The sequence below is a fragment of the Tauraco erythrolophus genome, unplaced genomic scaffold, assembly GCF_009769465.1.
Source record: "Tauraco erythrolophus isolate bTauEry1 unplaced genomic scaffold, bTauEry1.pri scaffold_63_arrow_ctg1, whole genome shotgun sequence".
Classification (NCBI taxonomy): domain Eukaryota; kingdom Metazoa; phylum Chordata; class Aves; order Musophagiformes; family Musophagidae; genus Tauraco; species Tauraco erythrolophus.
Genome location: NW_028238631.1, coordinates 181,576 through 209,458, shown reverse-complemented (window position 1 = coordinate 209,458; position 27,883 = coordinate 181,576). Strand labels below are relative to the sequence as shown.

Here is a 27,883-nt window from a genome sequence, read left to right as displayed (position 1 = left end):
TGAGGGGCTGTGAGGGGGCTTGAGGTCCTGCAGCACCAGGGCAGGGTGCCCACCCGTGCTCCTGGGCAAGAAAGCTGGGGTGCCTGGCAGCCAGAGCTCCCCAGAGCCGTGCTTGCCAGCCTGGCACGCATGAGGCCGCACAGCTCCATCTCTCCGTAAATAATTAATGCCTGGGCGGCAGCCGGCACTTCTCCCAGCCTCAGAGAGGCTCCGGGGCTGGGCAGGCTGGTGCTTTTAGCAGAGACCTGCTCAAATATTCAGCTCCATTTCCGCTGCGGAGCTGCACGGGGCCTGGGCGGCTCCTTCTGGTAAGCGCCTGCCGGGGGCTTTCCCGGCCGGGCCCCCTCGTCGGGGCCGAGCGAGGCTGGGGCTGAGGCCGGACGCACTTGTGACGGCAGTGGGTGCAGGGCAGCAGTGCCCCGGTCCCCCTGGGCCAAGCGAGGTGGGGGCCGGGGCTGGGCCCGGCTCGGGACAGCAGAGAGGGTGCTGCCCATGGGGAGCTGCGTGGGCAGAGCAGGGTCAGGGTGGCTGCCCGCAGGCAGGGTCCCACCAGGCAGCAGCGGGGACATGCCAGCCTGCACGGTGCCAAGCCCCCACCCCGGGGTCCCCCTGCCGTGGCCACCGGCCAGGTCCTTCCCCTCAAGGTGGTCGTGCTGCACCGCAGTCGGAGCTGGGATCCCGTCCTGGCATCCCCATGGGGGAGACCCCACGTCCAGAGCTGCTGTCCCAGCCCCACGCTGGCCCCACACGCTGGGTCCTGGTCTGTTCCAGGGTCAGCAGGACCACGGAGGGGCCAGTGCTGGCAGGTCCCGGGGCCGGGCAAAGTGGGCAGGGTGGGCCGGGGGCTGCAGGCTGCGGCGCGGGCGGGTGGGGGGGCTGGGCGGTTATGGACTGAACTCCCGCTAATGCACCTGATCGGATTTGCAGAATCCAATTACCTGCCCTCGGCCTTTGATAACGAGGTTCTGAGCGACGGCTTCTGTCAACGGCCCCGCGGCAGCCGCAGCCACGGCCGCGGACACTCAATGGCACCCCGGCCCACTGGGACAGGCAGCACCGGCATCCGCGACCCTGTACCGGGCAGGACCCCCCGGCAGCCCCCCAGGCAGCGTCAGGCCCTGGGGAAGGCGGGGATGGCACTGGGGGCACGGGCACCCCGAGGAACACCTGGCCTGGCCAAGGAGGCTGGAGAGCGGGAGGGCATCCCGGTGTGCCTGCCTGTGGCTCCCGTGCACCGGCCCCCGCCTTGCTGGAGCAGGGCAGAGGAGCAGAGCTTGGCAGCGGGTCCTGCCAGCCCCCGTGCCTGCCCCCTCCCCCCACAGTACCCCCTTCCGCCCCCCACTCCATTTCCCACCCCCTTCCCAGCTCTCCCCGCTCTGCCATCGCCCCGCTGAAGGGCTGGGGGCTCGGCTGCCGCCCTGCTGGCATAGGAGCTGCCCTTGGCGGGTGCCCCCCACCCGCAGGGCTCCCCACGACCTCCCCCCAGCTGGGGAGGTGCAACCACGGGCACCGCTGCAGCCTCTCCCAGCCCAGGCAGCAACCGCTGCCCGCGCCCCCTCCCCAGCCCCTCCGGTCCCTGCTCCCCCCGCGGCGGGAGCTGCCCGAGTGGGGGCCGGTGGGTGGGTTTGCGGGGGGGGTGGCTCATGCTTCATCCTCAGACCCCGCTGGGGGAGATCCACTGTCCCCCACCCCCAGGGGCTGCAGCCCGGGGTCCCCCGGCGGGAGCGACCCCCCAGCAGCCCGGGGACACCCGGCGTCACCCCGCAGCCGCCCGTGCGTCCCTGTCGCACCCAGCTCCTCCCCGACGACACCGCGCAGACGCCGACGGCCACCGTGACGCCCGGCCGGGGTGGCTCCGGCCGTCGGGGCCCCGGGAGCCCGCAGTCCGGCCGGCGGGCCGCCTCGCACCGGGCGCGGCGCTGCCCTCGCTGCCCCGGCGGCCGCACCGGCCCCGTCCCGCTCCCGGCGCTCTCGGCCGGTCGGGTGGGGAGCGCCTGCCCGCCGGCTGCCACCCGCATCACCCCGCGCACCCCGGCCGGGTGCCGGCGCCCACCCCGGGGCGGGCGGCGGGGGGCACCGGGAGTGTTTCATGCGGTTAAGAAGTGTCTGATTGAGGCAGGAGGCGCCAGCAGCTCCCCCGGGAGCCGCAAGCCAAGGACTGGAGGACCAAATGCAGGCTAAAGTAATCCAATCTGGGCTGGCTTCATCTAATTAGCCCAGAATTAACCCAGCAGCCAGAGAGGAGCTGACTGTCCCTACAGTTTGCCAGCGGGTTTGGGGGGAAGCGGGAGGAAGAAGGGGACGTCCAGCGGTAATGAGATTACGGGGGGGAGCGGGCGGGAGCGGGCGGCTTGGCAGCGTCTTGCCGGTGGTAACGTGGGGCCCTACCAGGCCTCCGCCGCTTAATTGCCGCGCGCTGGCCGGTGCGCGGGGAAGGGGCTGTCAGTGGTGGGGGGCAGGCAGGGACCCGTTTTGATAACTCCTGTCCCGGCAGCAACACCTGAGCCCGGCAAGAGTCCCCGCAAGGGATGGGGACACCAACATGGCCGAGCCACGAGGACGTGGCACCGCCAAGCCGCGTGGCTGCATCGGCTGCGACCGGCAGCCCCAGGGCTGCGGGTGCCCACAGGCGCAGTGGGGGATGGTGCGAGGAGCCGGTGACGGGGGTCTGGGGGGGCCCCGCAGCTCCCAGGGTGGCTGCAGGATAAGGCAGTGCCGCCGACAGCATCCCTGTCATGGAGTGGGGTGGGGGCTGGACCCCAGTGCGCCCACACCCCTGCCTCCCAGGTTGGCTGTGCCAAGGGCAGGGGGATGCCGGGGCGGTGGTGGGATGCCAGGATGTTGCTTCACTCCAGCAGCCAGCCCCTGCAGGAACCGGTGCAGCTCTGGCAGTGACAGGACCTGGTGCTGCAGTGGCCACAGGCCACAAGCAGAATTTCATAGCCAAAGGCTGGTTTTCTACCTGGAACTGGGCTATCGCCCCTCCTGACATGTCCCCTCCAGCCATCCCTGCCACCCAGGTGCCAGGTCACACTCCTGCCCTGGCATGGGGACGTGTCTGCTGTGCCCCTGGGGACCCCCAGGCCCGGTCCTGCGGGGCAGGAGGGAGCACGTGCTGAGACCATGAGGGTGCGTGCAGTCACCAAGGAATGTTTGCAGTGGGTTTGTGTCAGTGCGCTGGGTGGTCCCAGCCCTCCCAGTGAGGGTGCAAGGGGGTCCCCTTGCCCGAAGCCTCGCTGGCCGCATGGTGCCAGGCCCAGCCTCCAGCTGCGGAGACCTCCTGTCCTTCCAGAGTGAGTGCCCAGTGCTGGGGTCCCGCCCTGAGCAGGGGTCGAGGCGAGCCCCCGCCCGGCAGACCCCCGTGGGCGTGGGGCGGACCGTGGTGCAGGCAGGCGCCACATGAGCCCGCGCCGCCCCCGGCCCTGTCACCTGCCCCCCAATCCATCTCCTGGGACCGGCAGCATTCCAGCCCCTGGGCACGGCAAACATCTGCCTCCTGCTCCAGGTTTAATTAACCTGCCCTCCCCCAGCACCAGGCGTTTCCTCCCCGCCAGCGCTCGGGGCCGGGACAGGCACTGACAGCGGCCTGGCCAACGCCAGCACCAACGCCAGTGCCAGCACCGACACCAGTGCCAGTGCTGGCTGTGCCCTACGGGGCCATGGCGAGGCCCTCTTCTGCGGCAGGCCCAGAGCTGGTGGCTCTCTCTGGCTGGGAAAGCCACGGCCATGCCATGCCATGCTCATGCAGCTGGAGCAGCGGGTTTCTTCCAGCACCTGCTGGGCCACGAGCAAGAAATGTCGGGAAACTCCCAGGGCTCTACCTGGCAGGGCCCTCGGCAGGGCAGGGTCGTGGTGCTGTGCCGGAGTGCAGTGTCCCCCTCCCCTGCTGAGGCACGCAGGGACCCACGCCTGTGGCATGGGGCTCTGGGGAGTAACGGGAAGGGAAAGTGCTGCGACACGGAAAGGGGCAGCTCTGTGCCTGCCCGGCACTGCGGTGGGATGCGGGCATGGCACAAGGCTCGGGCAGAGCAGCGTGTGCCCTGGCAGGGGCAGATGTGTACGTGTGTACACACACGTGTGTGTGTGCCATGTGTGTACGTGTGCATCCGTGCTGTGCAGTGTGCGTGTGTGCGTGTGCAGCTGTGCTGCAGGCTGTGCACACACACGCGTGTGCCAGCAGCAGCTGTGCCGTGCTGGGGCTGTGGCACCACCCCACGCCGCCGGGTGACCGTGCACCTCGTGCAGCCCCGGGCACCCGTGACGCCGTGCCCTGGAGCAGCTGTGGGTGCAGGGATGGTCACCCCACAGCGCAGTGAGTTCAGCTGAGCCCTGGTCCGCCTGGTGCTCCCAGTGCGTGCGGTGCCTCTGGGTCCACTGGTGCCACTGGGACGTGCAGCACATTGCATGCAGGGCTGCAGGACGTGCAGTGCCTCGGGACGAGCAGTGCCGCAGGATGTGCAGTGCCGCAGGACGTGCAGTGCCCCCGGACGTGCAGTGCCCCAGGATGTGCAGCACATTGCGTGCGGTGTCCCTGGGGTGTGCAGTGCCCCCGGGGTGCGGCAGCTGCGGCTCCCGGTGCCGCCGTGATTTACAGGCACAGGCCCCGGTAATGTCATTTGCCCCAGACCGGTGGCGCCAGGGTGGCCGAGCGGCCGCCCTCCCCCGCCGGCCCCTGCCCCGGAGCCGTGACCCGCCGCCCCGAGCCGCTGCCCGCCCGGGAGCCGGGACCCCCAGCCCGGGAGCCGCCGGGGCTGATCCGCGGGAACGGCCCCGCCGTCCCACAGCCGCGCCTCACGGCTGGACCCGCCGCTCGCGGAGTGGCTATCGCGATAGTCGCCGGGAGGCCTGGCTCGGCCCGGCCCGGCCGGGCTCATGTTGCTCTCCCGCGGCCGTTACCGATCCGCGAGCCGGGGCCGAGCCCGCCCCGAGCGGCACCGTCGCAGCCCGGGCCCGGGCACCCGCTGGGGCCGCGGCCGGGCCCGCTCCTGCGAGCCAGGTACGAGCGCCCCGACGGGGCCGGTCTGGGCTCCGTGCCCGGGAACGGCGGGTCGGGGGGACCGGGGTCGGTGTCCCGGGAACGGCAGGTTAAAAGGAATCGCGGGTCCGCGCTACCGGGAACGGCGGGTCCGTGGGAACCGGGATCTATCACCCGGGAACGGCCGGCTCGGTGGAAACGGGATCCGCGACCAGTGAACGACGGGCCCCTGGAAAACGGGGTCTGTGCTACCGGGAACGGCGAGTCCCGGGGAAACGGGATCCGCGACCCGGGAGCAGCGAGTCGGCGCAACCGGGAACGGCGACTTCCTGGGAACCAGGGTCCGTGCTACCGGCAACAGCGGGTCAGGGGAACCCGGGTTCGTACCGCCGGGAACGGCGGATGGGTCCGTGCCCCGGGAACGGCGGATCGGGGGAACCGGAATCCGTGTCCCGGGAGCGTAAGTCCGCGCCGCCGGGAAGGACGGATTGGTCCGTATCGTGGGAATGGCGGGTCGGGGCAAGCGGGGTCCGTACCACCGGGAACGACGGGTGAGTCCGTGCCCCGGGACCGGCGGCTCGGGGCAAACCCCGGGTCCGTGTCCCGGGAGCGGCGGTTCAGGGGACGGGGCGGTCCGTTCGCTCCGCGGTGGACGGGCTCGGGCTCGGTGCGCTCGGACAGCGGCGGGCCGGTGGAACGAAGCCCGCGCGCCCCCGGAGCGGCGGGCGCGGTGCTGGTGCGTGCGCCCCGGACTGCGGGAGCGGGATAACGGCGCCGGGGCCGGGGAGACTGCGCCCTGCGCCCCGGTACGGGCAGCCGTGTGCGCCCGGGAGGACGGGGGGCCTCGACTCCGCCAAAAGCGGGCGAGCGGCGGCCCCGACCCTTCCTCACTGGGCGCCCCGACGCCGCCGGCGCGCGGAGAGGTGCCGGTATCGCGGCGGCGGCGGCTCCGGTGAGCCCCGCGCCGTCCCTTCGTTGCTGTGAGCCGGGGGACGTCCGGCGGCTTCCCTGGCGGCGGAAAACCGGGCCGGAGCGCTGCCGGGCCGGGGGGGGTGTCGGTGGCCCGGCGGAGCGCCGTGCGCCCGACGGGCACGACGGGCCCGCCCGGCCGCCCCCCCCGGGGCCACGGCGGAGCCGGTGCGGGAGCGCCGGAGGGCTGCGGGCCGGGCGGGGCGGGGGCCCGGTGCCGCGGCGGGAGGGTGCCCGGTGGCGGGGCGGGGCCCCGGGATGCGCTAGCCCCCGCCCCCGGGGGCGCGGGGCTGTCAATCACGGGGCGCGGCCGCCAATCAGGGCGCGGGTGCCCGGGATTTTGGCAGGTCCAGATGGAGCGGGGCAGAAAAGCGCGCGCCGCCGGGGCCCGCCGCGCACCCGCGCTCCCGCGCCGGGGCAGCCAGCAGCCGCGGGCCATGCCCCGGACCCGGCCGCTGCCCCGGAGCCTGCCCCGGACCTGGACCCGGCCCCGCCGGGCTCGCAGCGGGCGCCCCGAGCCCCGAGCCGCCCCCGCTCCCGCTCCCGCCCCCGCGCGGAGCCGCCCGCCGCCCCCCGCCGCCGCCCCCCGCCGCCCCCCGGCCGCAGGCGGCCCGGCCATGCCCGCGCCCCGCCGGCTCTGAGCGCGGCCGGGCGATGGAGGCGGCGGCGCTGGCACGGGAGGGCGGCGGCCAGGGCCCCCCGCCCCACGAGCCCATCAGCTTCGGCATCGACCAGATCCTCGGCGGCCCCGAGCCCGCGGGCGGCGGAGCGGGGCCGGCCCGGGCGGCGGGGGAGCCCGACTACGGGCTCTACGGCGGCGGCTACGGCCCCGCCTGCTCGCTCGGCTCCTACAACCTCAACATGAGCATGAACGTGAGCGTCAACGTGACCCCCGCGCCCGCCGCGCCGCCCGCCGGGGTCATCCGCGTCCCGGCGCACCGGCCCGCGCCCGCCGCGCCGCCCGCCGCGCCGCCGCCGGTGCCCGGGCTGTCCGGGCTCACCTTCCCCTGGATGGAGACGACGCGCCGCATCGCCAAGGACCGGCTCTCAGGTGAGCGCGGCGGGCCGCCTGCCGATGGCTACCGACGGCTACCGACGGCTCCGACGGCTACCGACGGTTCCGTCGGTGCGGCGGGCGCGGAGCGGGGCTGGGGCGGGGGCGGGAGCAGACCGGAGCCGCGCCGCCCGCGGGGACCGGCCGGGGTCGGCCGGGGGTCGTGCGCTCCGCCGGTTCCCGCAGCGCGGGGTCCTCGCCCGCCGCCCGCGGCCGACCCCGCCCCGCTCCGCTCCGCCGGGCCCCGCCGAGCCCCGGGCCGGGCTCTCGCCGCCGTGGGAAGCGGCCGCCGTCGGGGCCCGCTGAGAGCGGCCCGGTGCTGGCACAGCCACCGTCAGCTCCGCCGCGATCCCGCTCGGGCTCCGGGCGGCTCCGGGCAGGCGCCGGGCCGGTGTCCGGCTCCGAGCGGCGCCCGAGGGGTCCCGCCGTGCTCCGGCCTCGGGCTCCGCTCCGTGTCCCCTCCTTTCCCTGGGCCCGAGGGCACCGGGTGCCGGCTCCGTCCGGGGGCAGCGGCTGTGCCGGGAGCGGGGACCCCCCACGGGGCTGCGGGGCAAACCCCGTCTGCTGCGGGGCTGGGCGCGGGGAGCCGGTGGCCCTGTCCCGTGTGCCCCTGGGGAGGGGGCAGGCGGTGAGGGGTGTCCGTGGGCCTGGCTGTGGGTGCCTGGGGCCGGGACTCAGAGACCCGCGTGTGCGGGGCCGGGCGCAGGGAAGAAGGTGCCGGTGCCGTGGGAGAGGCTGGGGCTGGTGTGTGCCGGGGTTGGCGAGGATGGGCGGCGGAGCAGGTGTCGGGGAGGCGGTGCAGGGTCCTGGGGCTGCCAACGGGGCTGAACGCCTGTGGCAGGGGCTGGAGCACCCAGTGCTGGTCGCTGCACCCCAGAGGAGAAGGTGCAGGGTGCTGCGGTTGGGATGCTGGGTGCAGGGGCGGCATGCCAGGTGCATGTGGGTGCCGGGGAGCTCTGGCTTGGTTCGGCTCAGCTCGGCTCCTTCCCAAGATGGCGGCGCTGCCACGTCCGCAGCGCACGGCTCCATGCGGGGACGAGGCTGGGGGCCGCGTGGGGCTGGGGGCCGCGCGCTGGCTATGGGGGCTGCTGGGGCCATGCGGGGCGGGAGGCTGGGGGCTGCGAGGGCCCAGCCCAGGCGCCAGCAGAACCGGGTTCGCCTCCTGGCCCACCCCGCCATCCCAGCGGTGACGAAGCACCGTCCCCGCGCAGGGGCGATGGGTGACGTCCCCGTCTCCTGCTTGGCGCCAGCAGCGGGCGGATGGGGTGGCCCCTCCCCAGCACGGGGTCTCCCAGCCGCAGCCATCACTCAGCACCACCAGCCTTGGGGTGGTCCGCGGCTGTCGGCATCTGTTCTTGGCGAGGGGCCGCCCCGCGTGGGGAGGGGGCGCAAGGGCCTCCATCCCCCTGACTGCGCGGCTCCACCTGCGTCAACCACATCCGCCCCCGCCGGCGGGCAGCCTGGCCTCCTGCCCGCACTGCCTGCCTGGGTGCTGGCGGGAGGGAGGGTCCGGCCTCATGGGGAGGGTCTGCCAGGCGCCGGGCTGTCCCTGAGTCTGCTATGGGGTCTGCCCCCCGCCCCTGTGGCATGAAGTGCCAGGGCCCCATGGTGGCCCCATGGGCCCAGCCATGTGCAGCCCTGCCATGTGGTGCTGGCGATGCTGAGGGCTATGGGGCCGTGGCTCAGCCGTGGGCCGCCGGTGGAGCAAGAGGGGAGCGGGAGCTGGGTGCCCCGGCGAGCTCTCACCTTTCTCCACACCTCTTCGATGCCCTGACGCGCCCCTTGGCTCCGGCTCCGGCTGTGTCTGGGGCTGGGATGTGGCACACCGGCCTCGCCGTCCCCAGCGCACACCCCGGACATGCGAGAGCAGCCCCTTCCCTGGCCCCCATCACCCGGGCGCTGCCGGTGTGCAGAGGGACACGTAGGCCACCTCCCGATGGCTTCTGGGGTCCCGGCCCCTCCCTGGGAGGAGGGGAGCCATGGCCCTGGGAGGGCTGGGAAGCCCCGGCAGTGCCACGAGGGCTCCTCCGGGGCTGCGGCAGGGCTCGGCATGCGGGAAGTGTGGGTCTGTGCTGCCAGGAGCCTCGTCAGCCCCACACCTGCCCTGAGACCAGGCCTCCCCAGCTGCCTCCTGGTGCCCACGTGTGGGGCTGAGGCAGCGATTGGGCTGTGCCCATGTCTTGAGCTGCCCGGTGTGTCCCTGGGCGGTGGGAGTGGGTGGGGACGACTTGGAGTCTCCTCCTCCCCTCCTCTCTGCCAGGCGGCACTGGTGGCCCCCCAGGAGCTCCCTGTCCCCACGGCCCCGGCAGCCCATGGCCAGGGCTCTCTGCCCACGGCTGCCCCGAGCAGCCCCTCACTCCCTCTCTGCCCGCAGCCGCACTGTCGCCCTTCGCGGCGACCCGGCGGATCGGGCACCCCTACCAGAACCGCACGCCGCCCAAGCGGAAGAAGCCGCGCACCTCCTTCAGCCGGGTGCAGATCTGCGAGCTGGAGAAGCGCTTCCACCGCCAGAAGTACCTGGCCTCGGCCGAGCGTGCCACCCTGGCCAAGGCCCTCAAGATGACGGACGCCCAGGTCAAGACCTGGTTCCAGAACCGCCGCACCAAGTGGAGGTAATGGGGCCGGCCCCGGGGCGGCTGCCACAGCCCCCGCAGCTCCGACCCCCTTCTCCCTCCAGCAGCCACCCCCCACTGCGGCTGTGCCCCCCGGGAGAGGCTTGGCTGGGGTGAGATGGGGTGCCTGTGCCTGCTGCATTCCCTGTGCCCAGCTGGGTGAGGGACAGTGGTGTGGAGGGAGGGATGGACTGCCGGGCAGCAGCTGTGGGGCATTGCCGCAGCAGTGCACAGCGGTGCTGGCAGCAGGATGGGCTGTAGGGTGAAGATTACGGGGCATCGCCCACCAGCACACAGCGGTGCTGAGAGGGATGGGGCTGCGGGGCATTGCCCACTGGCACACAGTGGTGCTGAGAGGGATGTGGCTGCCAGGCATTGCCCACTGACACAGAGTGGTGCCAAGAGGGATGGGGCTGTGGGACATTGCCCACTGGCACACAGCGGTGCCGAGAAGGATGGGGCTGTGGTGCATCGCCACACTGGCACACCGCGGTGCCAAGAGGGATGGGGCTGTGGGACATTGCCTACTGGCACACAGCCGTGCTGAGAAGGATGGGGCTGTGGTGCATCGCCACACCAGCACACCATGGTGCTGGCAGTGGGCGTGGGTAGCAGGGCAGTGCCGGACGGGCCGTGTGTGCTGGCAGGAGGCAGACGGCGGAGGAGCGCGAGGCGGAGCGCCAGCAGGCCAACCGCCTGATGCTGCACCTGCAGCAGGAGGCCTTCCAGAAGAGCCTGAGCCAGCCGCTGCCGCAGGACCCGCTCTGCATGCACAACTCCTCGCTCTACGCCCTGCAGAACCTGCAGCCCTGGGCCGAGGACAACAAGGTGACGTCCGTCTCGGGGGTGGCCTCCGTGGTGTGAGGTCCCCGGGGAGCCGTGGACTTGCCGGGAGGCGACGGTGGGAGCCCAGCGGGATCTGAGCCTGGCACCTCTGGCCCACGGCGGGGAGGGGGCTGCTGCTTCCCAGGAGTCCCTCCATCGGCAGCCCTCTTCCCGCCGTGGGCCAGCTCCCTCGGGACCCCTTGGCCACCCTGCAGCTCCGGGTGGGCGGACATGCCCCTGCAGTTGAACTCAAAGCTCTGCTGACCCTGCCTGGAGCACCGCTGTGGGCAGCCCCTTGCCTGGACCCCCTGGGAAGCCCAGGACTGGGCTCCTCCACCCCATGGGCCTCTGAAGCCTGGCCCCCCCTCCCCAGGCTCCCCAAATCTTTGGGTGATCCTTGCTCAGGACCAGCTGCCCACCCATCAGCAGCTCTCCCAGCTGGACCAGGCTCTGCTCCCCCCGGGACAGCCGCAGCCCCTGTCCCACCAAGGCGGGCAGAGTGGGGTACAGGGCAGCCTCTGCCCACATCCCCCCCATTCCTGGTGCTGGGAGCCCCCATGGCCCTTGCTGGTGGCCACCGTGGGGTCTGCGCCACTGGCACACACTTGCCTTATCCCAATCGGAGTTTGCCAGCTCCGGCTTCCAGCTGTGGCCCCGGGACTGGACAAGGAACCTGGCCCCGCAGTCCCCGGCCCCCCAGCAGTGGGACAGACTGACGGACTGGGCTCGTCTGCCCAGTGGGCTGGGCTCCCCAGTGCTCCCAGCCTCTGCTCCCACTGGTTTGCCGGCTGCCTGCGTCCCTGGGCCTGGACATGCCCCTGCAGCACCCTGCGATGGACTCGGGGTGCCCCTGCATGCCGAAGGAGTGCAGCAGCCCCCACCGAGCATGGCTGCCCTCAGCCCTGCCCCCCCCCCCAAGTCTCTGGCTCCCAGGACCCCCTCCACCTCCCCCCGCGCTGCCCGGGATCAGCCCAAACCTTGGTCTGGCATGACCCACAGCACACCCGTGGGGAGGCAGAGGGGTCCACTGGGGGCTGAACCCCCCCCTCCTCCAGCAAACATCTGCCCCCTCCTTTCCCCAGTGACCCTGAGTGTCCCCAGCCTCGGCCAGGGACCCCCTCCCCTGCCTGAACCCCCCCCCCCGAGACTGATGCCCTCGGCCCCGGCCAGGATGGGATATTGCTGGGGTCCCTAGTCGATGATTTGGGGGAGGAGGGGGGCGAATAGCGACGCCCCAGACCCTAAACTTGACCTTGACCCCCAACCCGCCCCTGTCCATGGTGCTGCAGCTTCTCGGGGGCCGGTAGGACCCTGACCCCGCCCGCAGCCCGGCGGGTCGCGGGAGGTGGGGCAGGGTCCTACCGGCTGCCCCTCCCGTTGCCACCGGGAGAAGGCGGGACACCGGTGGCGGGATTGGCTGCGGTTCCGTGACGCGTCCTTGTTTTACCGGGTGGGGTGGGGGGAGGGGAGGGGGCGGTGTGGAACCGCCGCAGAGCCGCCGGGATGAGCGCGGCCGAAGGCTGGCCCCGGTACCGGTGGGACGGCGGAGGCGGCGGCGAGGCGGTGCTCCGTGCCCGTGCCGAGGCTGCGGGATACCGGAGGCTGCTGCGCGCCCGCGCTGCCGAGGTGGAAGCGCTGCGCGGGGCCGTGGGCGCGTTGCACCGGCAGCTGGAGGGGCTGCGGGACCGGCGCAGCGGGGAGCTCGCCAAGTACCAGGTGAGGGAGGGGGTGTCGGGGGGGGGTCCCAGGTCGTTTGGGACGGGGATGGATGGAGGGGGGGGGAAGGATGGTTGAGGTGGGGGGGGGGGGGAGCCAAGGCACCCGGGGGGCACCGTGCGGGGCCTGGGCGACCGGAGGGCTGGGGAGGAGAGGTGGGGATGGGGCTGGGGAGGGGGGACGGGGGTCCGGGTGGGGCTGGAGGAAAGGGGTCGGGATGGGGATGGGGAGAGGGAGTCCGGGTGGGGTTACGGGATGGGGGTCGGAATGGAGCTGCGGAGAGGCGGGGCTCCGGATGGAAGTGGGGAGGGGGGTCGGGGTGGGGCTGGGGAAGGGGGTCGGAATGGGGCAGGTGAGGGGGGGTTCAGGTGAGGCCGAGGAGTGGGATCAGTGCGGTGCGAGGTCCAGGGGTCCGTGCGGTGCGGGGGTCGGGGTGGGGGGTCCGTGCGGGGCGGGCCGGGGGTCCCGCGCGTTGCTGACGGCGCGGCCGGCAGGAGCGGGTGGCGGAGCTGGAACGGGAGATCGGCGAGGCGGAGGCGGAGATGGCCCGGTGCCTGCGGGAGTACCCGGCGCTGCTGCGGCTGCGGATGGCGCTGGAGGCGGAGATCGCCGCGTACCGGTACGCGGGGGGGGCGGGCGGGGCGGGCGGGGCGCGGGGCTCAGCCCGGGCCTGTCTCTTGCAGGGAGATGCTGGAGGGCGAAGAGCTGCGCCTGGGCTGCCTGGCCCCGCCGTGACGGGACCCCCGCCCCGCTGCGGGCCCCTGGGCCCCCAGACCCCGGACTTCTTCGCCTCGGGGTCCCCTGAGCCCCCGCTCGCCCGCGTCTCGGCTCCTCCGCCCCCGGACGCCCAGGCCGTGGGACCCCTGGACTCTCTGGACCCCTCTGGACTCCTGGAACCCCGCTCCTTCTGTCCCCCGATGCCGTGGGCCTCCCGCACTCCTGGGACCCCCGGCTCCCCGGGCTCTCCAGACCCCCGCCCCGGGAGGCCCCGGCCCCCCAGCAGGGCAGCGCCCACCGGGTCGCACACTCTCACCAGCCGCTCCGGAGCAGCAGCAGGGTTGGGGTCCCAGCCCCGACCCGTGCGGAAGCACCTCAATAAAGCCCCGTGGCATTACCCGGAGCCGGCCCGTCGGTGGTGGTGGGGCAGCGTCCCCTTGCCGGGCCTTGTGCCGGGGCACCCCGAGGTGCTCTCGGGGGTTTGCGGCAGAGCCAGGGCACAGGGTGGCTCCGTGGGAGCCTGGGTGCCAGGGCCGTGTCCCGTGGGGTCTTGGCTCCCTCCTGCTTGGCCACAGCCCTTCGCCCTGGGCTGGGCACCCCACGAGGATGCTGAGTGGGACACGCGGTGGGGGAGACCATGCCGCAGTGGGAGCTGTGCACCCCGCAGTGCTGGCAGGTGATCCCTGACCCCCTCATCATGGCTGTGTCCTGCCCTGAGGTTGGCAGTCCTAGGGTCAGGCAGGGATCCTGCACCCCGGGATGTGGGGAAGGGGTGCTGCCCCCCAGGACATGGCTCCTTGGTGTAGAGCAGCACATTCCCCCTGGGGTGCTGCCCCTGGGGCCGGGGATGTTGCTGCACCGCAGCCCTCAGAAAGGAGACAGATCTGGGGGAGGGGTGATGAAGAATAGGGGGGTCCAGGGCACCTCTGTGCCCTGGAAGACAGCTGGGGAGGGCTGTGGGGGGACCCCCCCCCCGGCCCGGGCCAGGGCTGGGTACAGCTGCTGAGCTGGACTGTCCCCAGCTGGGATGGAGCGTGTGGGCACACACACGTGTTACACCTCTGTTCTCAACCGTGCATAAGGACCCCTCGGGCCGGGCCCAGCACCGGCAGGGAGCAGGGAGCCCTCCGGGATCTGGGGGCAGCAGGGGCCTTGCACCGGCCATGGGACTGGGACCAGTCTGGGCACCTTAGGCAGAAGGGCAGGGCAGGCAGGAGCCCTGCCCATGCTGGAGCCCGCGGGGGCTGCCGGGCACAGCACCCCCCACCCCACACAAAGACTAACGGAGGTTTGTCATAGTAAAGCCAACTCCAGCTCTTCAACAGGGGTCCCCATGGCCCCATGTGTCCCTGTGCACACGCAGGTGCAGCGGGGCAGGGGATGGGTGTGAGGGGGAAGGGGGTGTCTGCACGGGGTCAGAGTGCTCAGAGCTGGTGCTGCTGGGTGGCACTGACATCCTGCCAGGGGCTCCAGGGGCTCCAGACGGGGTTGGCATAGGGGTCCCGGCAGCTGATGCGCACCCGCTGCGCCCTCTCCTGCAGCCGCATCTCCTCCGCACCTTCCACGTACTTGTCAACCTGCAAAGTGGGGCAAGTCGGGGTCTCAGGGAGCACCCTGGCAACGGGGTGGGGGGCAGCCGGCACAGGCCCCACTGCAGGTGAGGCTTCGCGGAAGATGGGACAGGGCAGGAGCTGGGCTCGGCGCTGGGGGCTCAGGAGCAGGAGACACTGGCAGCTCCCTGACCCGGGCAGTGACGCTGCCTTGCGTGGGCAGCGCTGAGGGGGGGGCAGAGATGACAGCCAGGAGCGACGATCCACCGCCCCAAGGAGAGAAGCAGCATAGCAGGGTGGGGTCCATTGCGGAGTCCCCGGCAAATCCCTGTTCCCAATGGCACCCCCAGGTGGAGGGAAGTGTCCAGGCTGGGGCAGGGAGGGCACGGGGCAGGGAGGGCACAGGGCAGGGTGGGCACAGCAGAGCAAGGATGTGGGGCGGCACATGCAGGGGCAGCCTGGGCATGGGCATCCGTCAGTTACCTGCGTGCCATTGGGGAGCTCGTACTGCAGCCGGTAGAGCAGGGCGAAGTAGGACTTGGGGAGCGGCCAGGAGGCTGGGGGGGCCCAGGTCAGGTGGAGCTGCTCCCCCCAGTGCTGCACGGTCAGTTCCTGTGGTGGGTCGGGCCGCACTGCGGGCAGAGCGGGGCTCAGCACCGGGCAGCGCTGCCCAGCCCTGGGGCTGAGCCCTCCCAGGGGCAGCCAGCACCCCAAGGACATCCCCCCGGACCCCGCTGCCATAGTCTGAGCTCACCGATGTCACGGACGAAGAAGTGGTCAGAGAAGTTGAGGTAGGAGGTGTTCGAGAGCCCCTCCAGCTGCAGCTGCAGCGGGCGCAGCTCCTCAGCAAAGGGGCAGAAGGAAGGGTCCACGAAGCTGGCGCTGAAGTTGCCGCCGTGACCAGTTGCTGGCACCCACTCCCCCAAGGAGCCGTCGCTGCAGGGGGAGCCAGGCGTGAGGGCTGGGTGGCCATGGGCCCGGGGCTGGGGTGGGGGGGTCCCTGGGGCACCCACCTGCGTGTGAGGCGGGCACGGAAAACGGTGGAGTGGGGGTCAGTCCAGGAGCAGTTGAAGGAGCCGCGGTAGGACTCAGCCTGGCAGAAGACCTTCATCCCCTCCTCACCTGGGGCGGCCGAGGGGCGATGGCTCAGGGGCTGTGTGGTGCTGGGAGCGGTGCCCCTGCCCTGTACGGCTCTGGTGAGGCTGCCCCTGCCACTGGGCTCCCCCCAGCCCTACACAGCCTTGCCCAGTGCATCCCCACAGCCTCATGGACTGGGCACGAATGTCTGCAGATGCGCCAGCATCTCCTGGTCCCCAGCCTGTCCCCAACTCCCTGCACCCCCCTGCCCCATCGCCCCCCATCTACTCCCCCGCCAGCTGTGCCAGCCCCCTCGCGCTCAGCCCCACGTACGGGTGCTGCTGACCACCACATAGGTGGTGTCCAGCAGGATGGTGCCAGCCCAGCAGCTGTAGTTGCCCGCTGCTGGCATGTCCAAGCCAATGATGGTGAGAGTCTGTCCCTCGGCCCTGAGCTCGGCCATGGGCTCTGGGTCCCCGTTCTGTGTCCAGGTCACTTGCTGCTCCGAGGTGTTGCATTTTACCACCACGTCCCCGTTCAGTTTCCCCACCTGAACTGGAGATGAGAGGCAGAGACTGCAGTCAGAGATGTGGGCAGCCCATCCCTCACCCCACAATGAGGCTGGGTGCTCCCGCATCCCAACCTGCCACATCCATCCTTCCCCACAGTCCCCAGCCTGCTCCTGCACCCCACGTCCATCCCCCCTGCCCATCACCCCACATCTATCCCTCCTGCCCCATCACCCCGCATCCATCCTTCTTGCCCTATCACCCAACATCCATTCCCCCAGCCCATCACCCCACATCCATCCCCCCTGCCCCATCACCCCACATCCATCCTTCCTGCCCTATCACCCAACATCCATACCCCCCTGCCCAATCACCCCATGTCCATCCCCCACTCTCCCTTACCTCATGTCCACCCCCCGCACCCCACCACTCTCACGCCCATCCTCTACCCCCCCTCCCCCAGAAGAGCTGCCCCACGTGTCGCCCCGTATCAGAGAGATGTGGGTGCTCCTTGCTCCCTCCATCCGCTGTAGCCCCTCTGCAGTGGGTGTCTCCCCTCTGAGCCCCCCCAGTGCCTGGGCGGGGCAGGACTCACACTTTGGGGGAAAGGCGGTCAGGGCGTCTGCAGGAGCGAGGCACAGCACCAGCCCCACCAGCACCAGCATCTGGGAGGGGAAGGGCAGCGGTAGGAGAAGGGCAGCGGTAGGAGAAGGGCAGCCCGGTGCCAGGGAGGGGGCCCAGCCATACCCCGGCAGAAGGGGCGCCGCCGAGCCGGGGTGCAGGCAGCAGCACCGGCGAGGGCAGAGCCCCCGGCCCTGGGACAGCAGCGCGGTCAGGCAGGAGGGGGAGCGGTGCAGTGCGGGGGGAGCCTTGCACAGGGCCAGCGGCCAGCACGACACCCCAACCCATCCCACCACAGCCCTACCGGGTGCTCCCCCAGAGCAGCTCCTTCCTGGGCTCCCTGGTGCCCAAACCCTCCCGGTGCCACAGCACAAGTGCCCCCCGCCAGCCCCTGTGCTGTGCCTACCTCTCCGCTGTGGTGTGCGCTGCTCCGGTGGGCTCGGCACGGGCCGGGGGCCGGCGGGCGGCTGGGTATATACTGTGCCGGGACCCCGCAGGGCTGCCCCAAGGTGAAGCCAAACCACAGAAGCATCACAGTTCTCAGAAGAGGAGAAAGCCGTTGGGTGGAGCTGCGAGCCGGGGCCCACGCTCAGCCCCCGACCCCAGCCTGGCTGGGACTCAACACGGGTACTTCCCAGGCTGGGGGGCACCGGGGACCGGTCATCCCGCCCTGGCTGCGGGCATCGCTGCAGCAGTGAGGACGGAGTCCCCTCCTGGGAGTCACTGGGCGAAGGGACAGCGCTGGGCACCCAGGATGGGGCTGGAGCCCCTGGTGCTCCCGGCTCCTGGAGGCAGAGTGGTCCTGAGCCCCAGGACGGGCTGAGGGTTTGCACATCGCCGTGCGCTGCACGGAGCACCCGCAGCCTCCTGCCGTGGGGGGCCGGGGGCCAGAGCGCAGAGGAGAGGCCACCGAGGTCCAGCAGTGCCTGTCCCGGGGGTCTGGAGAGGGTCAGGCACGGTGCTGGGCTGTGGCCAGTTGGGCTGCGATGGGTGCCCCGAGGAGAGGGTCACTACAGAGGCTCGGGGTGCTGCACCCAGCAGCATGGGCTGTCTCGTCCCTTCCCTCCCCACGCCGCTGCCCTGGCTGCTTGTCCCGCAGGATGCTGTGCTGGGACGGGGATGCAGGGGCACTGGGCACCAGCACCAGCCCCAGCTCAGGGAGAGGGGATGGGGCAGCCCCCCCACCCCTGGGGCAGGCGGCCCCAGCCGGGAGAGCGCGGGGTGGCGTGCGCTGCGCCCTGCTGCTCCCGCTCACGTACTTTCTGGGGTTCCTAGAAAGCGAAGGGGAAGTTCGGGCTCCGAGGCGGCTGCGGGGACGCCCGGCCCTCACCTTTCCACCCGAATGTCGAGGTGCTGTGGGCGGCTGCCGCCCGCCTCCCCCCCCAGCCGCAGCTTCCCCTCCGCTTCTGCAGAAGCGCTGGCGGCCGCGGAGGGGAAGACCCGACGCAAAGGCCAGGGCTGCCCCTCGGCCCGTCGGCGTGACCGGGGACAGCGGCACGCTACCCAGAACCAAGGCAGGAGATGAGCAAGACCAGGAATGCCTCACGTTCAGAAACTCCCCCGGGAGCGGGGGGAGGCTCGGAGCTGCCCCGCAGGGACGTGGGGGCCAGGGGAGCCCTCTCGTCACTGCTGGCAGGACCCCGGGGTGGGACGGAGCCCACTCCCACAGGGCATGAGCCCTTCTCAGCTGCAATCACAGATGCGAGGCCAGGAGCAAAGGTCACAAAACTTTATACAGGAGAGACCCACAAGTGGCCCCTCGGCCCCCCGTGCTGCTATGCCGGGCGTGGGGGCATGACTGGCAGGGACGGCGGCCCCAGCCCCATGGCAGCCCCCAGCTACGCGAGGTGAAGGAGCCCGGGCAGCGAGGGTCTGCACGACTCCCCAGTCCTGGGGCTCGCACCACACCGGAACGGGCTCTGTCCCCAGCGGAGATGCCAGGGGCTGCTCCCGTGGCCGCTGGCACCATGACCATGGCACAGAGCCGTGGTCACGGCAGGCTTTGCCGGCACCTCCCCAGGGATCGGGTCGGCCCCCATGGCAGCACGGTCCCCCCAGGGCTCTCCGGTCACAGCGAAGCCTGGGCAGCCCCAACGTGGCTCCGGTGGCTCCAGCTCACTGCAGCACACAGACTTCCCTCTCCTCATCCTCCCCACCGGCCGCCTCCTCCAGCGGCTCCGGCACCGTTGGCACATCCTCCACAGCCACCACCTTCTCCCGCAGTTCCATCAGCAGGTCACGGCTCTCGCTGGGCGGCAAGTTGCTCAGGTAGTACTGGGGTGCCAGCTCCACCAGCCTGCGGGGATGGGGGGTCAACGGGGGGTAGCCGGCCCTGGGGGCCTCCCTGGAGCAGCCTCCCTGCTGCCCCGCACAGGGTCAGGCCCCCACCAGCCCCCAGGAGAGGAGACCCGGGTCAGACATTGCGCCCTGGGGCTCTGCCGCGCTCCCGGGCCAGCGCCAGCTCCGGAGCCACGCACAGACATGGCCCGGGTGCGACCCGTCCCTCTCCATCTCCGAGGTCCTCACATTTGGGGCTGGATCTCCGAGACCACGCGGAGGCAGTTGTCCTGCGAGATGGTGAACTCGTGGTAGAGGACCCAGGGGGGCAGGCGCCGGGGGGGCTGCCGCAGCAGGTAGCAGCAGGCAGGGGGCAGGTGGGCCACGTGCTTGTGTGTCAGCATCACGTAGTTGCCAGAGCCGTCGATGTCCCGGGCCACCTGGGGAGCGGAGCAGGAGGGCAGCGGGGCTGGCTGGCACGACCCCCGCCCGCGGCCGGGCCCCGCGTGGCCCCCAGCCCACCTTGAGGAAGTAGCCGGAGATGAGCGCTCGCTGGATGTTGAGCACGTTGGCGTCGGTGCCGAAGGCGGGGGGCGAGACGGGCAGCTCGATGCGCTGCATCACCTCCAGCAGCTCCGCCCGCACGACGCCGGCCAGCCGCAGCGCCTCCGCGCTCACCGCGTGCTTGCGGCACCAGCCCTCGTCCGCGTTGTCTGCGGGGAGAGCGGGGTCAGCGCCACGGGGACGCGGCTGGACGGGCAGAGACCCCGCGGGGGAGCGGGTGGCCTGGCCGGGCTGCGGGCTGACGGGCCACGGAACCAGGCACTGCTGCTCCCTCCGGCAGCGGGGACAGGGACCGTGTGGAGAGCATGGCCCCCATGCTGGGGCTGGGACCCCCTCGCCACCAGCCTGGGCCACGGAGGTGGCCGCAGCGCTCACTCATGGAGGGCGCAGGGGACACACGAGGGAGCTGCGGGGCAGGTGTGGGGTGCTGGTAGTGGAGCCCCTGCCCAGCACTCACGCTGCTGGAAGGCGTTGAAGATGTTGATGAGGGTGAAGTGGTCTCCGTCTGGGTGGAGCAGGGCCCGTCGGCGCATGGTCACAGCCTCCTCCAGGTGCGTGGAAGGGGGCACGAAGCAGGGGGAAGCTGGGGATGGGGCGAAGGGAAGGTCACCACGTGCCCCCCAGCACCACCCCTGTTGGTGCCGGCTCTCCGGGGGCCATGCTGCGTCCCGCGCCAGCAGCGGAGCGGGTGCCCAGCCCCTTGGAACGTACCTGTGAGCATGGCAGCCAGGCTGACCATCTCCTCCACGCAGTCGAACTCACAGGAGGCGATGAGCGCCTTGGCCAGCTGGGGGTCCAGGGGAAACTCCGACATGATGATCCCCACCTCTGACAGGTTCCCGTCATCGTCCAGGGCGGCCAGGTAGTCCAGGTCCTCCAGCGCTTGCATCAGCGACTCGGGGGCTGGGGCGGGATGTCAGCCAGCTGCCTGCAGCGGGCAGCCCTGCCCACCCTCCTCCCACACCCGTGAGACCCTCCAGCCCCTCTCCAGAGACCGCCCGCCACGGCCACCGCCAGCCTCCGGTCGCTCCTGCCCAGCCATCGCTGTCACGTCCCACGGCTCCGGCCCCGCCACGCTGCCGCGCCTGCCCCTCCGTGCCCCGCGGGCACTACCTGGCCGGTCGAGGAAGTCGCACTGGCCCATGTCGGCGATGTCCAGGCGCTTGAGCAGCAGCACCAGGCGGCTGAGGCTGGTCTCGCTGACGTGGGGCGCGGGGCTGGGGGGCAGGCGCTGCTCGTAGAAGGACTCCGAGTAGAGGCGCAGGCAGGTGCCTGCGGAAAAGGGGCTGTGAGCCACCGTGGCGGGAGGGATGGTGCCCGGGATAGGGCAGCAGGCGCAGGCAGAGGAGCTGCCCGGGGTCCGGGCGGGGGGGGATGACAGCCCTTTCCTGCCAGAGGCACGGTGGGGGATGCCAGGGCAGGGGCTCTCACCTGGGGGGCTGCCGGCGGCTCGCTGCATGCGCGACTCCGCCTGGCTCCTGCTGATGGGCCGCAGCACCTGGGACTCTGCCCGGATGCGGGGGTTGTACACCTGCCAGCAGAGCCGTGAGGAGGGACACCCGCCGCGGAGCCCCCCGCTTTCACCCAACGCCCCTCCATCCCACTGGTGCGGTGCCGCCACTGCCACCTCCCTGGAGCAGATCCTGCACCCCGCGGCATCCCCCCGCCTGGGCACCGCGGCCGGCCCAGGTCACGCAGGTGGCACAGCCCCCCTGCTGCCCCCTCCCCAGACTCGCCCCAGCACGTGCTGCCGGCAGTGCCTCAGAGTGGAGCCAGGCCCCCGGCTCGCCGCCGCACCGCTCCCTGTGCCGGTGCCCCTGGCACGGGCTGGCACACTCACACTGCGCAGCTCCAGCCCCGAGTCGATGACGAAGCGCACGGTGCCCAGGGAGAAGGACGAGTCCGCGAGCCAGTGGGTGACGACCACCCGCCTTTCTCGGCCGCCGTCCTCCAGCGCCTCGTACACCTTCTGCGCCGCGCGGCCCACGCCGGGGTGCAGGGGCAGCACCAGCAGCGGGCCCAGCCCCGGGTTCAGCGCCACGGCCTCGGTCTGGATGGCCCTGCAGCACTCGGTGATCTCCTGCGAGGGGGGATGGCGGGATGTGAGTGATGCCCGCCAACGCCCAAAGAAGCCCCATCCCCAGGACCCGGCGCTGCGCTGTGCCCTGTGGCTGCCTCCCAGTGTCCTGGGGGGAAAGGCTCTGGAGACAGGCTGGGAGAGTTGGGGCTGTTCAGTCTGGAGAAGAGAAGGCTCCGGGGAGACCTTCCAGTACCCTAAAGGGGCTACAGGAAAGCTGGAGAGGGGCTTTGGACAAGGGTGTGGAGTGACAGGACAGGGGGCAATGGCTGCGAACTGAGAGAGGGCAGATTTTGATGGGATACAAGGAATAACATCTTCCTTCAGAGGGTGGTGAGGCACTGGCACAGGTTGCCCAGAGAAGCTGTGGCTGCCCCATCCCTGGAAGTGTTCCAGGCCAGGCTGGATGAGGCTTTGGGCAGCCTGGTGTAGTGGAGGGTGTCCCTGCCCTTGGCAAGGGGTTGGAATTGGGTGGTCTCTGAGGTCCCTTCCTGCCCAAACCCTCTGTGATTCCATGAAAGACACTGGGCCCCGGTCCCGTGGCTGCAGTGCCCGTGGCCCCTCCACAGAGGAGCCCCAGCTCCCGCAGTTTCATCCCACAGCCCACCTGCTCGCTGGCCAGGAAGAGCAGGACGTGGCCGGGCTCCTGCCGCCGGTGGATGTCCAGCACGGCCTGGCAGGCAGCTGCAGTGCGGCCACGGGCCGGTGGGTCCCTGTAGAGCAGCTGGGGAGGGGGCCCATGCCCTGGCACTCGCACCACGGGGGGGTCCCCACAGAAGGCTCGGAGCCGCTCCTCCATGGCCGGCGCGGTGACCACCACCACCTTGAGCGCGGGGCGCTGGCGCAGCACGTCCTTCAGCAGCCCCAGCAGCACGTCGGTGGGCACCGTCCGCTCCTGCGCCTCATCCAGCACCACCACCCCGTACTGCCGCAGCAGCGGGTCCGACGTCATCTCCCGCAGCAGCATCTCGTCCGAGCAGAACCTGCCGCGGAGCGGCCATGGTGACTCCCGGCATCGCGGGCTGCAGCCCCACGGGTGTCCCCGCACGCAGCCCTGGGTGAGCGCACCTCGCCCCCTCCCCAGTGGCAGAAGCCCCCATGGCAGCCCCCAGAGGGCCGGGGCAGCCTGCAGCCCACTCCATCGTTCCCTCAACGAGGCCAGGCTGGATTAAGAGATTACGCCGCAGCTGGGGAGCTCAGCGGGATTAGAGCGTGGCATGACGGGTGCTCTGGGCGCAGGCAGCCCGCTCCGTCCCCGTACCTGAGGATGGTCTCGGTGGTGCAGCAGTCCTCGTGGGGGACGCAGTAGCCGACCTCGTGGCCCAGGTTCAGGTCCATCTCGTCGGCCACGCGCAGGGAGAGGCTGAGGGCGGCCAGGCTGTGGGGCTGGGTGCAGGCCACCAGGCCGTGGGCGAACTGCAGGGACAGCGCGTACTCCGCGCACCACTGCGGGATCTGCAAGGGGCAGAGCGCCGAGCAGGGCTGGGGACGGTGCAGTCACAGCTGGGAGCACTGGGACCTTCCCTTCCCCATGACGGAGCGGTGCCTGCTGTGCCCCCTTGAAGGGCAGCAGGACCCTCCCGCTGCAGCCCCCAGAGGTCTGGCTGTAGGACCTCCCGAAGCACTTGACAGCCCCAGTGGGACCTTCCCTCCCCAGTGCCGTCACTTCTGAGCCCCAGTGACCTGTGACACGAGCCCCAAGGCCTCGCTGCCCCACGGCCTCGCCGCACCATGCCTGCAGCTTTCTGCCTCACCACGGGGCACCATGGCCCCGGCTCTCGCACGAAGGACACGGGTCAACAGCCCTCTCTGCCTCCACCTGCCCAGGAAAAACGGGGCTGGGGGTACACGCTGCACGGCCTCCGCCAGAGCTGCCGGCTCAGGGCGAGCGGTGCCCCCGGCGCACGCCTGCCAGGGCTTACGAGGCATTTGGACAATGCCCTTAATAACAGGCCAGCCCTGGAGCAGTCGGGCAGCTGGACCAGACAATGGCTGCCAGTCCATTCCGACCGGAGCCGTGCTGCTCTATCCTAACCGGCCCCCAGCCCCATCCTGTCACCCCTGCGGGGCAGGTCCCCGCTCAGGCGCAGCGCAGAGCGGCGGTCACCGGCTACGTCCACAAGATCCGCACCCGGCAGCAGGGGCTGAGGCACCCTGGCGTGGGGCCGCAGGGATCGCACACCACCCCAGGAAACCCCGCGGTGAGAGTCGGGGAAGGAAAGCCCAGGGAGCAGCCGCCACCCAAGCACCCGGCAGGCGGTGCAGGACGGTCACGGGGCCGTGGGGATGTCCGTTGGGATGTCCATCGGGCACCAAAACCACTCTGCTTCCCGGCTCCCAACGCACCCGCCTGCCTCGCTCACTCCTCCAGCCCCACGCACCCCCACGGGCAGGTGCCTGTGCCCCTGTCCTGCCCCGCACCCGGGCTCCCAGATGGCAGGGTCCTGCCCAGGGGCTGCCTCTGGACAGCCCAGCTCGCAGCTGGGCAGGAGCACACGGGTCATCCACGCGCCCGGCGGTGACCGTGGGCAGGGGTGCAGCCTGTTCTGTGCCTCCGCGGCCCCACGGATCGCCCGTGCTCGGCCATGTCTCCGTGCGCAGTTCTGTGCCCTCCCTTCTGCCACCTCGCCGCTGGCACAGACCGGCGAGGGCAGCGGCACAGGGTGCAGGCAGCCCCCGGCCATGACGACGGTGAAGGGACCCGGCTTAAGCATCTGCTTTTCCCACTTTGGGTGGAAACACCATGCCAAGGGGTGCTGGCGTGCCAATGCACAGGATCAGCTGTTCCACGTGGATCGAGTCCTGTCCCCTTGTCTGCTCAGGGCACGGTGGTCCCAGGGCCCCGCAGGGATGGCAGGGGGTGCCTGTGCCCAAAAGCAGTCCGTGCCCGGGGCCAGATCAGGCCAGGGCTCGCACAAGGGCTTAATTCCCAGTATGTGGCACCTCGCGGGTTGGTCGACACTGCACGGCAGCGGGGTCACGCCCAAGGGAGGCGGTCTGGGCAAGCAGGTGAGCCCTCTGCCAACACGCTGATAGCCCCAGGGGCTGGCAGCTGCCACGCTGTAACCCAGCCCGTGTCCGGCTCTGCCCCCACCACTTCCAGGTGATCCCTCCCCCGGTCAAAGTCTGCGTGACGATGTCTCCTGGTGTCGCAGCAGAGGTTGTCAGGCAGGACCAGCTTCCCGGGGCGGACAGGTGGAAGCCTGGCACCCCGGACCCACCACCTGACTGCCCGCCACCGCCCCGTGCACCCGGGCCCAGCTCTGGGGAGCGGACGTTCCCCCCTCCCTGTGCCACCTCCTCAACCCGCCCTGACGCCTCGTGCCACCGCAGCAGCCGCTCCCGGGGCAGCCGCAGCAGCACTTCCCGGCTCGTGCCGAGGCTTTGCCCGCGGCCGCAGCGCCTGCCCCAGCACATCCTGGCACGCAGCCGCCCGGCTCTGCGTTAGACTTGCCCCACGTCGGGCATGCTGCAGCGGCACGCTCCCAGGTACCGCGGCGGAGCCAAATCCCTGCGGGGCCCGTCACTCCCTCCGTCCCCCCGACAGCTCAGACGCTGCTGTGGGGTCAGGGAGCTGCTGCCCACCGTCCCGTCTCCGTGCCTTCTGCCCGCAGCCCTGCAGCTGCCCGGGCTCCCACCGGTAACACCGCACAGGGGGCTGGTGGGAGCGGAGAGCGCAGGGCCTGCTGGCACTGCCGTGGCAGGCGCGAGGGCCTGGCCGCTGCCGTGCCACAGGGGCTGTGACTCGCTGGCACGGCAGCGGGACCCGTGGCAGGACCCAGCCGCTGCCCGCAGCAGTGCCGCAGGTGTTCTGAGTGGGACGGACAGGGCGCCCAGCTGGCAGTCTGGCGGGCACAAGGGCTGTTGGCAGAGTGGCTGGTACTGCAGCCCTGTGCTGGGCTCCCAGCTGGCAGCGTGGCCCTCCCCACTCACCTGGGTGCTCTTGCCAGTGCCGGGGGGCCCGGACACCAGGATGATGCCGCTGTTGCCCTCCAGGTGCTCCATGAAGCTGTACTTGGTGGTCCAGACGGGCAGCTCCCGGCGCTGCCGCAGGAGCTTGTAGTAGCGGGAGGAGAAGGGCAGCCCGTCGTAGGGGTTCACCTCCAGGTCGCCATCGCAGCCCAGCGCTGGGTCCTCACCCTCCTCCTCCTCCTCCTCCTCCTCCAGCGCGGAGCCAGGGCCGCTCTGCCGGGGCGGGGGGCCAGGGGCCCCGCAGCCGGCCATGGCGGGGACACCGGCACCGGTGCTGCAGGGGCAGGCAGGAGGTGGAGCGGGGTCCGGGGAAGCCCGGTGCTGTCCCACCCTGGCGCGGGGGACCCGCGGGCACGGGGGGCCGGGAGCGGCGGGAGGGCACGGGCAGAGAGGGGTGACACGGCCCGGGCGTGGGGAGCAGGGACAGGCAGGGGCACGGCGGACCGGGGACAGGCGGGGATCGGCGGACACAGGCAGGGGGATCGGACCGGGCCAGAGCACGGGGAGAGCCCGGTGGGACCGAGCGGGGCCGCGGGACCGGCCCGGGCTGTGCGCGGGGGGGACGGGCCGGGGACGCAGGGGGTGCGGAGCGGGGCTGACACCTTGCAGACGGGCGGACCCGAACGGCACGGGCCGTGCCGGGCCGGGGGGGCACCGGGACGGGTCGGACCGGTCCGGGCACCGGGACGGGTCGGACCAGACCGGGCACCTGAGCACCGGGACCGGATCTCACCGGACCGGACGGGACGGAGCCGGGTCCCCCGACTCAGCCCCCTGAGCCGCGGCTCCGGCTCCGGTTCCAGTTCCGGCTCCGGTTCCGGTTCCGGCCCGTCCCGGCCGCCGCTCACCTGCGCGCGCCGCCGCCACCTCGGGCCCTGCCTCGGGAGACCGTCAGGTGACCGCGGCGCCGTCACGTGGCCCCGCCGGCGGCCGCCAATCAGCGCCGCGGGGCGTTCCCCGCCCGCCGGCGCGCGGCCCGGTGCGCGGGGCGGCCGTGCCGGCGGGACGGGGCGGGCCGGGCCCCGACGGGCCCCGGGGCCGAGTCTCCCGCGGCCCAGCCCGCCCGGGGGCCTGCCCCGGGGCGCCCCGGGCCTCCCGTCTTCCTACGCGCTCCGCCCCGCCCCGCCGCCCGCCCCGGTGTGTCGGTACGGAGCAGCCGCCCGCGTCCCGACGCCGGCGCAAGGCGGGCCCGCCCCGGCTGCCCTGACAGCGCTCCCGGCTGCGGTCCGTGTCTCGGACGGGGCCGTGCTCGGCAGCGCGGGCCTCGCCCCGCCTCCGCTCGGAGCCCCGCTGTGCCCAGCCCGCTCCCCCGCGGCTGCCCGGTACCGCTCCGCTGCGGGTCCCGGGTGCGCGGTGCCGTGCTGGGCGCGGCTGCAGCCTGAGCCCGCCGGCATCCCGGTGCCGTTGCGGGGCATCCCGTCCCCGGGACCCTGCACCCAAGGCGGGCGCTCCTCGGCCCGCAGCGGCTCCCGGCGTGCGGCCGGTGGGGCCGGCAGGTGGAGCCCCCAGACCGGCTGTCGGCCCGTGGCGCGGAAGTCCCGCCGGCACGGCCGGGGCCGCGGGGACCGGGCAGCGGGGCAGAGCTCAGGCGCGGGCCGTGCGCTCGTTCCTGGCGCCGGGACGTCGGAAGCTGCCCGGGCAAGCGGGGTGCGGGAGCCCCGGCTGCCGGCAGAAAGCGGAGCTCTGGGGCCGCTTGCAGCGACCGCTCCGCCCCCGCGGCTCCCAGGGACACCCGCCGGCCCCGGCTCCCAGATCCGAGAGGGACTCGCCGGCCCGGCCCCGGCCCCGGCCCCGGCCCCCCTCGAGCCGCGGGCCCCAGCGCGGGCGGGGCGGGGGCGGCGGCTGCCGCCGCTCCCGCCCTCACACCTCGGGCCTGGGCCGCAGCTCTCCGGCATCGGAGGTCCCTGCTGCAGCCTTCAGCGCCGGCATAGCCCCGCGGCGAGTGCCCGCGGGCTGCGGAGTGCTGCCCCGGCGTCTCTGCTGGCACCGGGCATCGCCGCCCCAGCCAGCGACCCGGCCGTGCCGCCGCCGCCTGGGAGCAGACCCCCAGGCAGAGGGAGGACGATGGCAGAGGGGCGATGACGCCCGGGGTTATCCCCTCCAGCTGTCTGTGCTTGGGAGCCCTTAAACCCTCCGGGCCACCTCCTTGCCCAGCTCTGGCAGCCCACCCGAACCTGCTCGAGCCCCCTTTCCTACGGGGCTCTCCATCCCCTCCATCATCTCTTCCACAGGCAGAGGCGTCCTGAGGGCTGCCCGGAGCGGGCTTTGGGCCAGAGGTGTCTGCCCTGGACCCTGGGGTGATGGTGGGATGGAGGAGCTGCACCCAGGGGTGACCCTGCTGCAGGCTCAGGCGGGCGGGGGGCTGAGG

General features: G+C 72.2%; 4 protein-coding genes across 5 annotated transcripts; 2 read left to right on the top strand and 2 right to left on the bottom strand.

Moving 5' to 3' along the window:
• The first annotated feature begins 6,598 nt into the window (after positions 1 to 6,598).
• Positions 6,599 to 10,474, top strand: TLX2 (T cell leukemia homeobox 2). The gene is made up of 3 exons (XM_086630982.1): positions 6,599 to 6,995; positions 9,373 to 9,610; positions 10,258 to 10,474. The coding sequence occupies exons 1-3, from the start codon at positions 6,599 to 6,601 to the stop codon at positions 10,472 to 10,474; spliced, it is 852 nt and encodes a 283-aa protein (XP_086487108.1).
• A 1,464-nt stretch (positions 10,475 to 11,938) lies between these two features.
• On the top strand, positions 11,939 to 12,886 carry LOC147525810 (alpha-internexin-like). The gene is made up of 3 exons (XM_086630969.1): positions 11,939 to 12,151; positions 12,646 to 12,770; positions 12,835 to 12,886. Exons 1-3 carry the CDS (start codon positions 11,939 to 11,941, stop codon positions 12,884 to 12,886), a joined length of 390 nt encoding a protein of 129 aa, XP_086487095.1.
• A 1,406-nt stretch (positions 12,887 to 14,292) lies between these two features.
• Positions 14,293 to 16,669, bottom strand: LOC147525809 (interleukin-12 subunit beta-like). Its single transcript, XM_086630971.1, has 6 exons — positions 16,600 to 16,669; positions 15,829 to 16,050; positions 15,432 to 15,540; positions 15,173 to 15,354; positions 14,902 to 15,050; positions 14,293 to 14,445 (listed from the first exon to the last, which is right to left on the bottom strand). The coding sequence occupies exons 1-6, from the start codon at positions 16,667 to 16,669 to the stop codon at positions 14,293 to 14,295; spliced, it is 885 nt and encodes a 294-aa protein (XP_086487097.1).
• Positions 16,670 to 18,740: 2,071 nt separating this feature from the next.
• DQX1 (DEAQ-box RNA dependent ATPase 1) lies at positions 18,741 to 25,767 on the bottom strand. 2 transcript variants are annotated; one of them, XM_086630983.1, is made up of 11 exons: positions 25,477 to 25,767; positions 22,805 to 22,998; positions 22,151 to 22,526; positions 21,295 to 21,546; positions 20,898 to 20,997; positions 20,580 to 20,738; positions 20,178 to 20,369; positions 19,924 to 20,049; positions 19,425 to 19,615; positions 19,152 to 19,342; positions 18,741 to 18,921 (listed from the first exon to the last, which is right to left on the bottom strand). In XM_086630983.1, the coding sequence occupies exons 1-11, from the start codon at positions 25,765 to 25,767 to the stop codon at positions 18,741 to 18,743; spliced, it is 2,253 nt and encodes a 750-aa protein (XP_086487109.1). The 2 variants fall into 2 exon arrangements, with proteins under 2 accessions (XP_086487109.1, XP_086487110.1); XM_086630984.1 differs by having other exon boundaries at positions 21,307 to 21,546.
• Positions 25,768 to 27,883: the final 2,116 nt, after the last annotated feature.